A 12611-nucleotide genomic window follows, 5' to 3' on the forward strand; every position below is an offset into this window, starting at 1 on the left:
TATGCTAGCCGGTCAGGTCCCTGGGGCTACCTGCAAGGCTAGGGTTCTTAGAGCAGGAGCAAACATCCTAGTCCCGTATGCTACTCAGAATGGAAAAGGATGTGTCCTAAGAACTGGCTTGAGGAGTCTCAGAAACTGGATAAAATGTCTGGATGTCTCAAGACAGGATTTTATCCTCATTCATTCTCGTACTTACCCTTCTGGAGAGCAAGTTAGATTTGCAGTCCTTCTCAATCAAAGTGATGTTGCAATCAAGCACCACGCCCCAGCTGCAGCCCCACAGTAGGACAATCTCACATTCATAGCTTTCCATCACCTACTGTGAAGAATTTGTTCCCTTCCCAATTGGACCAATATAACACTTCATTTGAAAGCTCTCTAAAGATACACACCTGTGAAGTGTTTGTCCTCACAGGAAAAAAAAAAGTCATCTTTTGGTTTGTTTTAAATACGGATTATTTCACATCTGGCTGCAAGTGCACCACAGACATCTGAATTACTACCCTACATGTGGAAGAGGCAATCTCTAATGGAGCAGAGAAAGACAACATGAGCAGATGAGGACAGGGACCCCAATCAACTACAAGAGCTGTTGCTGCAATCATCTTCCTTGAGTTCCTCCAGGCTGAAGCAAGCCCATCATGCTTGGAATAGTAGTTTATGGAAGTGAAGACAGGCATTAATCTTGAGAAGATTAGACTTAACTGGGCCAGGGTGGGCGAAGTGCCTTAATGGTGTATTTTCAGGTGACTACAGTCAGTGTCAACTCACTCAATGGAAAACAGCTTCTAAAAAAAGACGATTTTCTCAAAGCTATCATATTAAATACAAACACATTCTCTTCTTAAATACAAGTATATAACCACGTATACATACTTTTAGAACAGGAGCTTTATGAAACAACCAAGTGAACTGCAGCATTTGAAAACTGCTGAAAAATACCATTTACAAGCTCCAGGCAGACATCTTGGTTTTACTCAATTACATTAACCACCACACATTTATCTATAAAGCATTCTTCTTTATTTAAGTTAAACAATTTTTCAAGGATGGTTTCCATCTATAAAATGAACAAAGTACAAGCTCTGTACAGCAGACTTTTCAAACCAACTGAAAAAACAGTTTCCAAACTATGTTTTGAAAATCTGCAAAACAAACAATATCACCATTCTTGCTCTGAAGACAGTAAGAAAAGTTCTCAGAAGACTCCATCACAATTTGCTTCAAGGGCTCTTAATTTATCTTTCAAATGGGCAAATTTCTTAAACATTAAAAACCCCTAAAATCACAGTACGTAACTTTGGCACACTGTCATGTAAACATAACAAAACGATACCACTTCTTGTCTGTTCTCTCAAAGAAAAGTAATGCTGTCTTTAGCATACAGCTCCTATATTAAGACCCCTATGCACAGCATCCATGGGGAATTAGCGAAAATATTCCTACTTTAATATAATACCAGTTGACACTAAAGACTTAAAAGGTGGAATAAGGATTTTTTTTTTTTTTTACTTTCAGTTCTGCCTCAGAGTTAAAAGGCAGGTCAATATTCAGAGTTGCAACTGCTGATTTCAGTTACCACTGTTTATTATGATCAAAGTTGCAAGTGGAAATACATCCATGGCAGAAGCTGAGTGTTTTTTCTTCTAAATTCTGTTTTTCAAAACCTCCAACAACTGACTTGCTGCTGAGCCCATATATCAGCATTTATTCTCCAGAATATTAAGAAATCTACTGCTATGTTTATGAATCATGTACCTCAAGTTCTCACCTAGGTTAAAAGGCTACAGATAGGGAGGGACGAAGCTGAAAACTAGTTTATCCACTGCATGGCCTCTAAAACAGGCTAGATTTGGGGAAAGTAGACTGTGAAGAAGCAAAAAAAAAAGTATTATCTCTATTAAAAAGTCAGATGATGGATGGGAGAAGCTGTATTTAATGTCCCCATCCAAAAGGTATGCAGGTACTTGCAGGTCATAACTTCAGAGATGAGACACAAGATATTTGTGGGCATGCTGACTGACAAAGTCATTTTGCCCATAAGAGTACCACTTCTACACTTAGTGTATAGATGCAGCCAAAGGAAACTGAAAAATCAGGAACTATTCTACTTCCAGAAACAAAGAAAGAAGGGAACTGTATCAGCATTATACAGTACAGCAAATTTTCATCTTCTTATGATCAACCCTTACATTTATCCCCCCCGAGATCCATATCTTACCAAACCCACTTCCTAGCAAGTCCACGCTCTTTTTTTTTTTTTTTGGTCGATGCTCTGTCACTTATTAGTGCTGGAACAAGTTATTCACCTTTCTTTTTCATTTTAAAAGCTAAATGAAGCATTTGCTTTTAATAAAAATAGTAAATAGTCTACGCAGATATAAGAAAGGACAGATAAAAGTTGAGGTTAACTTTGATAGTATTATTTTAATATAAAAATGACATCAGCTGGATTGAAGCTGTAAAAATGCATGGGTTTATGGTTAAAAACACCATAGAGGATCTGCTGGTATCCAGACTGATTCCCAGAGCCAAGCCTGAATACATTCAAAAGCCTCATTTAATGAAAAAAAGTGGGGGGAATACCGCAGTAGTAGGCCTATAAATTAAGCAAGTGCAATTCAGAGAGATTATTTGGCTGCTCATCCTTGCAAATTAAAATTCAGACCTTGTGCTGTCAACAGTGACATTACTATTCCATCTTAGAATTCAAAAGGGGAGCTTGAGACAGAATTTTTTTCTGATTAGGGCCCAGAATAAAATTGTGCTGAACCCACATGGCTGCATCTGTGAAAGATCTGCACTGTTCGTACAATTTTGTAACAAAGGAAGTATTTTTAAGAACATAATATTACAGAAATGATGAACACAAATATCAAGTACAAGATTAACGATATCCAGAGCGCATGTAATGAATTTCCAAGTAGGAATAAACAATCCGAGCAATCATCTGTGCAGATGCATTGGCTTATTCTGCTATTTTCTTTCTCCTCCTGAGTTTCATGATCTCCAGTGAGGGCGAAGCATTAAGAAGTAGATCCAGTTTGCAAAGCAAAAGCATCCAGTGTTAGCACGGACATCATACTCAGCTGCACAAAATCCACACCTTCATTGAGTTTCACTCTCCTAGCATTCCGCTCCAATTTCTGGCTATACATACGTCAATGAATTTGTTGATAATTATAGGGTGATGAAAATTGATATAAATCATTGGGAGCTGACAATATATATATATTTTTATATATTTATATTTAGAGTCCATCATAGAAAAGTTCATATTCAAATTACCAAGTACACACAGGAAAAAAACCCTTCAAAATGACACTTCTGTTTCTGGAAACAACAAACGATGATCTCTATGCAAATGGAAATTTCAAATGACCTTCTCCTAGTAATTTTTCCCACCCCTCCCTCCCACACCCTGTCCCCCACAGGTGTTTTTTTGAGATCCTTTTTCTATCATACATCAGTTGTTCCTAGAGTTAATTATCTGCTGTGCAAGTACATAACTGAAGACAGAAAGGAACTGTTAAGTCTTCACACCAAGAAGGAACTGTGCTGCAGCCGTGTTCAGTGAAATCTTTGCAGTGCTCCAAGTCCGCCGATTCCCTGGTGTCTGCTTCAGCACTCTCCTACTTTCAGATAAAGATGGAATACTGAGGTATATAAGTTCCGTGGAAAGTTTTAAGAAATACATCAGTAATTCAATCAAAACTTTGCCCAATGTCTATGAATTGAAACAGCATTTTGCTTGTAAGTTCTACTGCTGCAGATTAAGTGTGAATTTCCACTGTTGTGACAAAGAGGGACTGCAGATCTCAACGGTGAGACCACCATTTTTGGCATTTCGGCTGTCTAGACAGAGGTTGCTGCCAACGTGCCTCAGTTTAGAGTTGCTTTCAATTTGTTCCCATTTCTGCAAGAGAAAATAAAGTTACTGAGCTGTAAATGCAGGAAGAGGATGTGTTCTACATCCTGTCCTTTGGAGTCTTCATGTGCTTCCCTGGCTTGTGCTTGGGAGAGCTGTGAACACTGCAATTATAGTACGCGGTTTAGACAATCCTTGAATAAGGGTGTATAAATTATGGCAAGTCTTGCCAAAGCAACTATTCGTTCAGCTAATGCACTGAATTAGATACAGAATACACCAAGTCATTCTCCTCTACTTCAGCACTTCTCAAATATGCTGTCACACTGTGTTCAGTTTTGCGAAACCTTTGGCTTGACAAAGAAAATAAAGAGACACAAAACCCATCCACAATATCACCACTACTGCTGTTTTGAACATAAAAAATTAAGAAGCACAATCACCAAAGGCAACCTTAGAGAAATCTAGAAATCAGTCAGATGCCTTTCAATTATATAGAAGCACAAACTAACTGGTTGTCTGTCACAAGCTCTGTTGCCCAAGGCAATGCCATGGCGAGAATAAATCCCAACTATAGGACATTAAAAAAGATTTTTCCATTAGAACGTAACTTGTATTCTGCCTTTAAAGCAGACCTTTATAAACTTATAAAGAAAGTGTTGCTTCCTTGGTTTCCTTTATCTGAAAAGTGACAAGAATATTCTTTCTTCATCAAGGAATCAACATTTCAGTGATCTGTTTGCAAATATTGGGATACAGAAGCAAGGAAGGTGGCAGAAGATCAGAACTGATGACTTAGCAGAAACAGATGAATTGTTACATGACAAGATAAAAAAGATGTCATGTCTTTGCAAATGTGATTTTCCTCAGGCACGGGAAATAAATGAAGTAATGCTGCATTAATAACAGTGCACCAAGAGAATCTGGTGCTGCTGCAAACAGGTCACTGCTGACAAGAAAGGAAAGCTAAACCACTCTCCTGAGACAGACTACATTGTCTTCAAACTTCACTCAAGAAGGCCTTTCAAAAATACATCATGAAATAAGTATTTTATTTCAGCAAATGAACATGATAGTTGTATTGGATTTACATGGCAAGGTTTTGGTGGAAGGTGGCCTGTTGTAGGAGTGGCCTCTGTGAGAAGGGCCCAGAGACTGCCCCAGCAGTTCCCCTGCAGCCTGTGGAGAGGCCCCTGGTGGAGCAGGCTGTCCCCCTGCAGTCCATGGGTCCCACATGGGGCAGATCTCCACGCTGCAGCCCGTGGAGGAGCCCCCGGTGGAGCAGGTGGATGTGGCCTGGAGGAGGCTGCGGCCCATGGAGAGCCCCCGCAGGAGCAGGCCCCGGGCCGGGGCTGCAGCCCGTGGAGAGGAGCCCACGCAGGAGCAGGGGGTCTGGGGGGAGCTGCCGCCCATGGGGGACCCGTGCTGGAGCAGTTTGCTCCTGGGGGATGGACCCCGTGGTACGGAGCCATGTGGGAGCAGTTCTTGAAGAGCTGCTGCCTGTGGGCAGCCCCCGCAGGCTCAGTTCGGGAAGGACGGCATCCCATGGGAGGGACCCCATGTGGAGCGGAGATGAAACATTAGGGACTGACCACAGCCCCCATTCCCCTGTGCTGCGCAGGGGAAGGACATGGAAGGAGAAGGAAGGTGTTTTTTTTTTTTTGCTTTCAGTTTCCTCACGGTTCCAGTCCACGAATGATAGGAAATTAATCTCCCTATGCTGAGTCTGTTTTGCCTGTGACGATAATTGTTGAGTGATCTCCCTGTCCTTACCTCAGCTCAAGCCCTTTACTTTGTATTTTCTCCCCTTTTTTGTTTGAGGAGGGGAAGTGAGAGAGTCGTTGTGGTGGATTTCAGCACCTAGCAGGGTAAAACCACCACAATAGTTGAAGACTGTCATACATCAGTGCTACTGGGTGAAACCTCTATGTATGGCCAATTGAGATAACAGCTCTATATGACAGTAAGATTGTTACTGGCTTATAAAAAGGAAAGGTCAATATACGGGATTATTCCTGCTGTTCTGCCCCGACGTCACACATCCTAGTTTTACATGCACAAACAATAGAGAGACAAAGCAAAGAGTATAATGGTTAGAAGAAAATACAATTACCGGTGCATTTTCTTGTACTCTCATCCACAACCCTAGTTTTCCTATCGTTTGCAAAGTGTATCCATGCCATACTAACCTGTCTGCTGTCATTTTCCCTACAGCCCTGAAGTTTTATTAGTGAACCAGGTGCTCTGTCCACAACAGTAAGGCACAAATCCATATGTTTCACTGACTTGTCCTTTGTTAAGGCCCATTCCTAAAAAAAAAGGAAGAAAAATTAAAAATCAGCACACACAATCACATTACTAACACGTGCACAGGGTGCACCTGCTATTTCTGCAACCACAGCACACGTTAAACTTCTATGAATGGCTCAGTATGAACATTAGAATGGTTCATTGTTTCCCACAGAGCAGGAGATGAAAAAAATGTGCTTTTCAGACAGTAATTGTTCCAGTATCCCCAAATCAACTCTGGGCTGGGCTAGCTGACTACTCCCTCTACTGGCTTTACAGAAGTACAACAGGAAGTCACACAGGTCCTCAAGTTGAAAGAGACTTTTTTTTTTAAGGCAAGTTATCTATCCAGATATTTTCTGTGTATATTCTACATAGATATTGTGTGTGGATAGATATAGAAATTTTACACAAAAAATAATCACTTGGGCTGCCGCATAACTGGTCACTCTATCCATGCATTAAATAATGTATGCATGCCATGGGGGAAAACAGAAGTTGCTAATATGACAAAGACCACCAGAAAGCAAAACACAAGACAGTCAAACCGAAGGGTAACAGGAGATTGACACTTCCTACCCAAAGCATGACACACGAGAGAATTTCTTTAAAATACATTTAAATATGCCGTTTCTCATAGAAGAAAGAAAAGCCATTCTATGTGCACTGTTGCCCAGCTTGTTTGATCTCAGTGTCCTCCTACACAGGGCCTGATCCTGTCCTAACCTTCAGACTCTCTCCATGCATCTCACCCTGAAGTTTGGTCTCCATGACCCAGATCAGTCTCCATTTGTCTTATTATCCTTGCAGGAAGAAAGCTGACTTCCTCTCTCACTGAAGCCACACTAGTTAAACAACTCACGCTCATTGCTACTTAAAAAGGAAAAGTTAACTTTCCTTCAGTGGCTAAAGAGAATTCAGAGTTGTGTAATACAAAACCCTAGATAAAAGTGTAGTTGAACTTGGCCCTGTTTAAGTGTTATTTTGCAAAGAATGAGTGTTTCAAAAGGAAATTAGATGACTAATCCCAGCCCATTTTTTAGCTTATTTTCTGATACCATAACTCAATGTTTAGCTTGCATGATCACTTAAACTCAGTAGATTTAACAGTGATTAAATTCCTTTGAGAACAGATGCTCAGGAGACAGTCAGAGACCTCTCTCCCATGCAATTGCAAGTAATCACCACCATAGAGGTAGCAAACCTAGCAGCAAGATGGGTACCATACAATGCAACTACTAGAATAATGAGAATTATGAGAAACAAAAAGGCAGAACTCTGCATAACCCCTTACTTGTCTCTCAAAACCATACACTGAAGGCTTTTCCTTCTGCTCTCCACACAAAATATTTTTTCACTATATTGAGACTGCATGTTAGGAAAGAGCTCTTCACTGAGAGGGTGGTTGAGCACTGGAACAAGCTTCCCAGGGAATTCAAGAAGCGTTTGGACGATGCTCTCATTCATATGGTTTGATTCTGGGGTGGTCCTGCGTAGAGCCAAGAGTTGGACTCGATGATCCTTGGGGATCCCTCCCAGCTCGACATATTCTGTTCTAACCTCACTTGACAGCAAAATTACTTCTCTTCTCAGTTCCAAACAGTTTGTACAATGTCAACGTGTATCATTAATAGCCACTTTAAGAATTTAAGGAATTAAGCAAATATTTTTAGAGTTCATCAAGAAAGAATCACAAATGCTACTGAAACAGATGCCACCCTTATAAGATTTATACTCAATGACATTAAAATATTAACAGGGTAGTGGTAAAAACACGGAGTTCAAGGACCCTGCAGTCAGTGAAAGTAAGAGCCTTGAAAATGCTGATTTTTACATCTTCACCCTTCCATCAGCAGACTGGAAGAGCTTCAGACAAACCAGCAATCATGCAAGAACATAACACATTTAAAAGCCAAATCTACAGCTTCATAGAAGTTCCAAGCTCTGCTGCTGGAGACAATGTGATGGCCCTTCATGGTATGAAATTCAGCTTTCTTCCAGAGATCAGTAACTACGACTAGCTATAGTAGAGATAAGTTTAAGCAAATGCCACTACACCAGAACAGGAAAAAAGAAATGGCAAACAGTGCATGTATGTGCTCAAGGCACAGGCTGGAAACAGGACAGCTCTGTGTAATAACTGGACAATCAGGACATCCAAAAAACCCTGTATCATAAATCAGAAGTATAAAGATGGTAGAACACCAATAACCTTAAGCCTTCCCTTTGCAGCTGAGTGCATTTGCCTTTACCTTTAGCTCTTTAACATGAATATTTGCATGTAATTGTCAAACAATATACTAGAATTTCTTTGTCCTTTTAGAGGTGCAATTTTTAATCACTGAATTCTAACAGGCTGGTTTAGGAAAAGAATCCCTTTTCAACTAATTTTTTTTTTTTTGTGTCAAGTACAAGCCAGAGCACACTCTCCACATCCTATAGTAGCTGACTACTCTCACTCTCAGTAAGAATAGCTGCAAAGCACATAGGACAGAGTTAAAGACCCTGGTTTGCTCCTCTTCCTTATCCCATGCTAAGGTCACTCTGTTCATTCCTCCAATCCAGTATGAATTCTGCATGGACATAAAAATCCATTTTTGACCTGTTCTGCTTCCTAATCTGTTTGAATGCCTTGTCACAAGGCTCAAGGCAAGCATATATTACTTTTTAAAGGTCATCTTCACAGAAGAAACTACACAGAAGAGAGGGTCAGATTTGGAGGAGGGGAGTTTGAAAGAAGATGATAACTTCATGCATCTATAGAGAATATACAAGATAATGAGAAACTTCCAAGATTTCTGCACCAAGGCAATTCTTGACATGTCCACCCTTTCTTCTAAAAAAAAAGATTTTGCTGCTCTGAAAAGATGAGTGCATTTTCACAAAGACAACAGAAAAAGCCTCCCCAAATATATTCTTTAATGATATGGAAGAGACATACATTGCCTGAAATAATATATTTTGGGCTTCATCTGATTGTAGGGTTTTCCTCTTTTAATTTAAGTCAGAGCAAAATTCTGAAACAAACACTCTTTTTAATAGTGGATCTTAATTAGTAAGCCTTCTATTCTGTTAGATGCTCTTGATTATTAATTTTACATTTATGTTTTTAATCAGGTTGGTTCTGAAAAGTTTACTGACAAAGTAGCACAAAAAACTGTGAGCACATATGCACGTTTTGTTAATGGTAATGAAGTCACAACTGTATAATTAGATTCTTCACAATGTTAATCTCATTTGGTTCCCATCTACAAATTTGACATTTTCCATTAGTTTTGGAGTAGCATTGGAAAAGATATGTTGAAACATTCCCTTTACTGTGAGTGAATAGGAGATGAAATCTAGGCACTCCTGTTTTCTGGAAGAGCTAAACAGGAATTTGAGAATTTTTCACACGCCACTACCATAATAATAAGGCATCACAGTAAAGCATTCTTCTGATTTAACTGACCTTAGGTCATATACTTAACAGTACATCTTTTCTTAAGAAATAGTTCCCCCAAAAATCAAATATACCAATTCATGGATAAAAGCATTCTATAAAAGTATAAAATTTCTTGGAAGGATGTTACTGGCTTCTAGTATAAAAATAAATATTAATGTAGAGAAAGGAAGTGAATAATCTGATGCAGACTGAATCAATCTCTGTGCTCAGATTCTAAACCTGGAGGCATACCAAATTAAATTTGAGGGAGAAATTATTAACAGACTGACTAAATAACAACTGATCTGTTCATCTGGGTTTAGGTACCTATCACCAGTACGCAGTACCTGCTTGAGTTAGTTTCAATTTTATTTTTTTCCCCCTCTTCTTAAGATCGCATTTTGGAAAAAAAATCAATAGCATACAGACCTGGTTTCCTCCGGCATTATGACATTCATAAACTCCAACAACACCATCCGCAAAATGGCCCAAAGTATCAAGGCAATTGGTACCCTGCTGCAAAGCCCCAAAAGCTATATCTTGATGATCAGGTACCCTAAAATAAAACCAGAAATATCTGCTTAAATAGTTTTTTTTTTTTTAATCTATTTTTATTTGAAGTATTTTTAAGATGAGAGGTTAAAGATGAATGATGACTGATTTGAAAATTTCAGTTGTCTTTTGAGGATGGAAGGCAATTATTTGATCACATGGATAAAACAAACTTTGAAGCATAGAACAGAATACAAAAAGATTTGTATGTTCATCCTCGTTTTCTCATATAAACTCAGTACAACAAGTAAATTAAAGGTGACAATATCATCATTTGAGGTCACTTAAGTCTTAATTCTATCAGTTAAGGTCATCAAGCCTTCTTGTTTGTTGTGTTGGGTTTTTTTTTCAGCCAAGCTATCAGAAATATGACACTACATTTCTCCCAAACCGTTCTTATTGAAGTGCTAGAAACGATGTTGAAGAAAATAAGTGTTTTACTGATATCTTTTTAAACAGCTGCATATAAACTGGAATTCACAGTCTTGAAATACCTAGGCAAATGAATTCAGAGTACACTTGTGGGGCAGACAGACCATAAGATCATATCAAACAATAAAGCAAGGGCATACAAACTCCTTTAAAAACTTCAAATTATAATAATATAATAATTCAACCCAACAGAATGAGCACAAGGGAGATAACAGAATAAGGTAACATTACGCTCCAGTAATGCTTGTTGCAGCACATTTTCCAGGAGAGCTTACAAGACATATTTCTTCTGGCAAATGAAACAAGAATAAATATCCTCTGGCACTTTTAAGAGAAAATAAAGAGTAACTTCCTTCCTCAGCACCATCCTGGTTTATGAGACCCTTTAGTATGTGTGGTTCTTCACAAGTTTTACTAGGGCTGTAATGGCTGATGGTCTTGCATTCCCAGCCTGTATGCCACTAGTAGTTATCTAACTTTACTGACACAGTGCCCCCAGGAGGAAAAAAAAAGTATTCTTATGAGCCACGTTGCCAATACTCAATTGACAACAGAAACTAGTTTAGAGACTCAGATCTGACAGACATACATAGTAGGAGGTTATTGAACAAAAACTTTTTTATTCAAAAAGTGACAAATGTTTTCTTTGAGGATTTTTCATTAGTTAGATGCATTCTAAAGCAGCAAATTTCAATTTGTGTCACGTATCATGTTAATGCTCTAAGTGTTGACTCATTTTGCAGAAAGTATTAGTGATGTTACCACTCATTTCTCTGTTTATGCACATGCATAAAGGTTAGTAATTACCCACTGACAGAGTAAGAGATGATAAAGAAGACCACCCAGCTTCTTAGACCAATGCATTTACCAATGCTTGCAAAATTTACAAGGCTTTGTTATCTGCTAACTTGTGTTACTTGTACCATACTGAGATTCAGTCTTCTCACTCAGATAGGCACATGCTTAGGTGAAGGCAAAGCTTTAAAAAGAGAAGATGACAGAGAACAATGTGTCTTCGAGCAAACAGCCTGTGTAGGTGACTAACTCCAGGCTCAGAGAAGTTTAGTTCTTTGGACACTGTTCTCTAGAATACTGCAACTACAGCTTCAGTTGCATTTAAGTGGAAAAGAAAAAGATTACTTGGGAAAAATGAATTTTTAAGAATAGAACTAACAAAACTGAAAGCAAATAAGCCTACATGATTGATTTTTTTTTTTTCCACAAATTTAAAATATCTTTTACTTCCAAGAAAGTGGGAAGAGAAACCAATGATTTCTGGGGAAGGCAAATAAAGAAGTCTATGCTATTGCAGATTCAGCTGAAACTCACCGCAACTCAGGATAAACATTTTCGAGATACCACTTGAAGGGCTTGCAGCTAAGTCTCTTTCTGAGTTCCATTCGGCTTTGAATACTAGAAGAGGGGTAAAAAAAGGAACAGTTTTCAAAGTCTGGCTGTTGTATTTATATACATTAGTGAATATAGAGGAAACTCAAGTTCCTCAGTAGAACTACATCTTAAAGAGATAATGAGATCCAGCACTACTTTTTAACTCGGAAGGCAGTGTTTTGTGACGAATAAATGAAGAGAAAGAAGCAGTTGTGACTTACTTGCCATAAGGTACATTTCTGGCTGAAGGCACTGCTGCATAATAGAAGTTTTTGTATTCATCCATCCATACTTCTGCTGCCCTGCGTGTATTTCTAGAGACAAGCATATGAAATATAGGTTATATTTTTCTCCAGCTGCAATTAAACAGTTTATTCTTGGTTTGATTTTAATCCTCCCTAGTGCTACACAGTCATCTGCCTCAAGCCAGGCAGAAGATTGATTCCCTGTTAAGGACCCACATAACAGAAAACCATTAGAAAGTCACACAACTGAAATCTATGCATTTAGAACAAGACTTGTGCCTTTTCCACACTCTTCAGTACTTCATATTTTCATCTGGAATTTAATACATGTCTTGAAGATCTTTCTGTAAACTTCAGAGAATTTGTTTTTGTTTGTTTTAAAAAGAGTAACTTGACAGAAACCAAATTCCGT

General features: G+C 38.8%; 1 protein-coding gene across 1 annotated transcript in view; it reads right to left on the reverse strand.

Annotated features, from left to right (window-relative positions):
- Positions 1-1004: 1004 nt before the first annotated feature.
- Positions 1005-12611, reverse strand: part of GALNT2 (polypeptide N-acetylgalactosaminyltransferase 2) — a 92963-nt gene continuing 81356 nt past the window's right edge. The window contains exons 12-16 of the mRNA XM_040551920.1: positions 12176-12268; positions 11895-11978; positions 10011-10137; positions 6058-6177; positions 1005-3916 (exon numbers count right to left, since the gene is read on the reverse strand). Coding sequence (XP_040407854.1) covers positions 3761-3916; positions 6058-6177; positions 10011-10137; positions 11895-11978; positions 12176-12268 — 580 coding nt within the window. The 3' untranslated portion in view covers positions 1005-3760. The remainder of the gene's footprint in view (positions 3917-6057; positions 6178-10010; positions 10138-11894; positions 11979-12175; positions 12269-12611) is intronic.

The sequence above is a fragment of the Cygnus olor genome, chromosome 3, assembly GCF_009769625.2.
Source record: "Cygnus olor isolate bCygOlo1 chromosome 3, bCygOlo1.pri.v2, whole genome shotgun sequence".
Classification (NCBI taxonomy): domain Eukaryota; kingdom Metazoa; phylum Chordata; class Aves; order Anseriformes; family Anatidae; genus Cygnus; species Cygnus olor.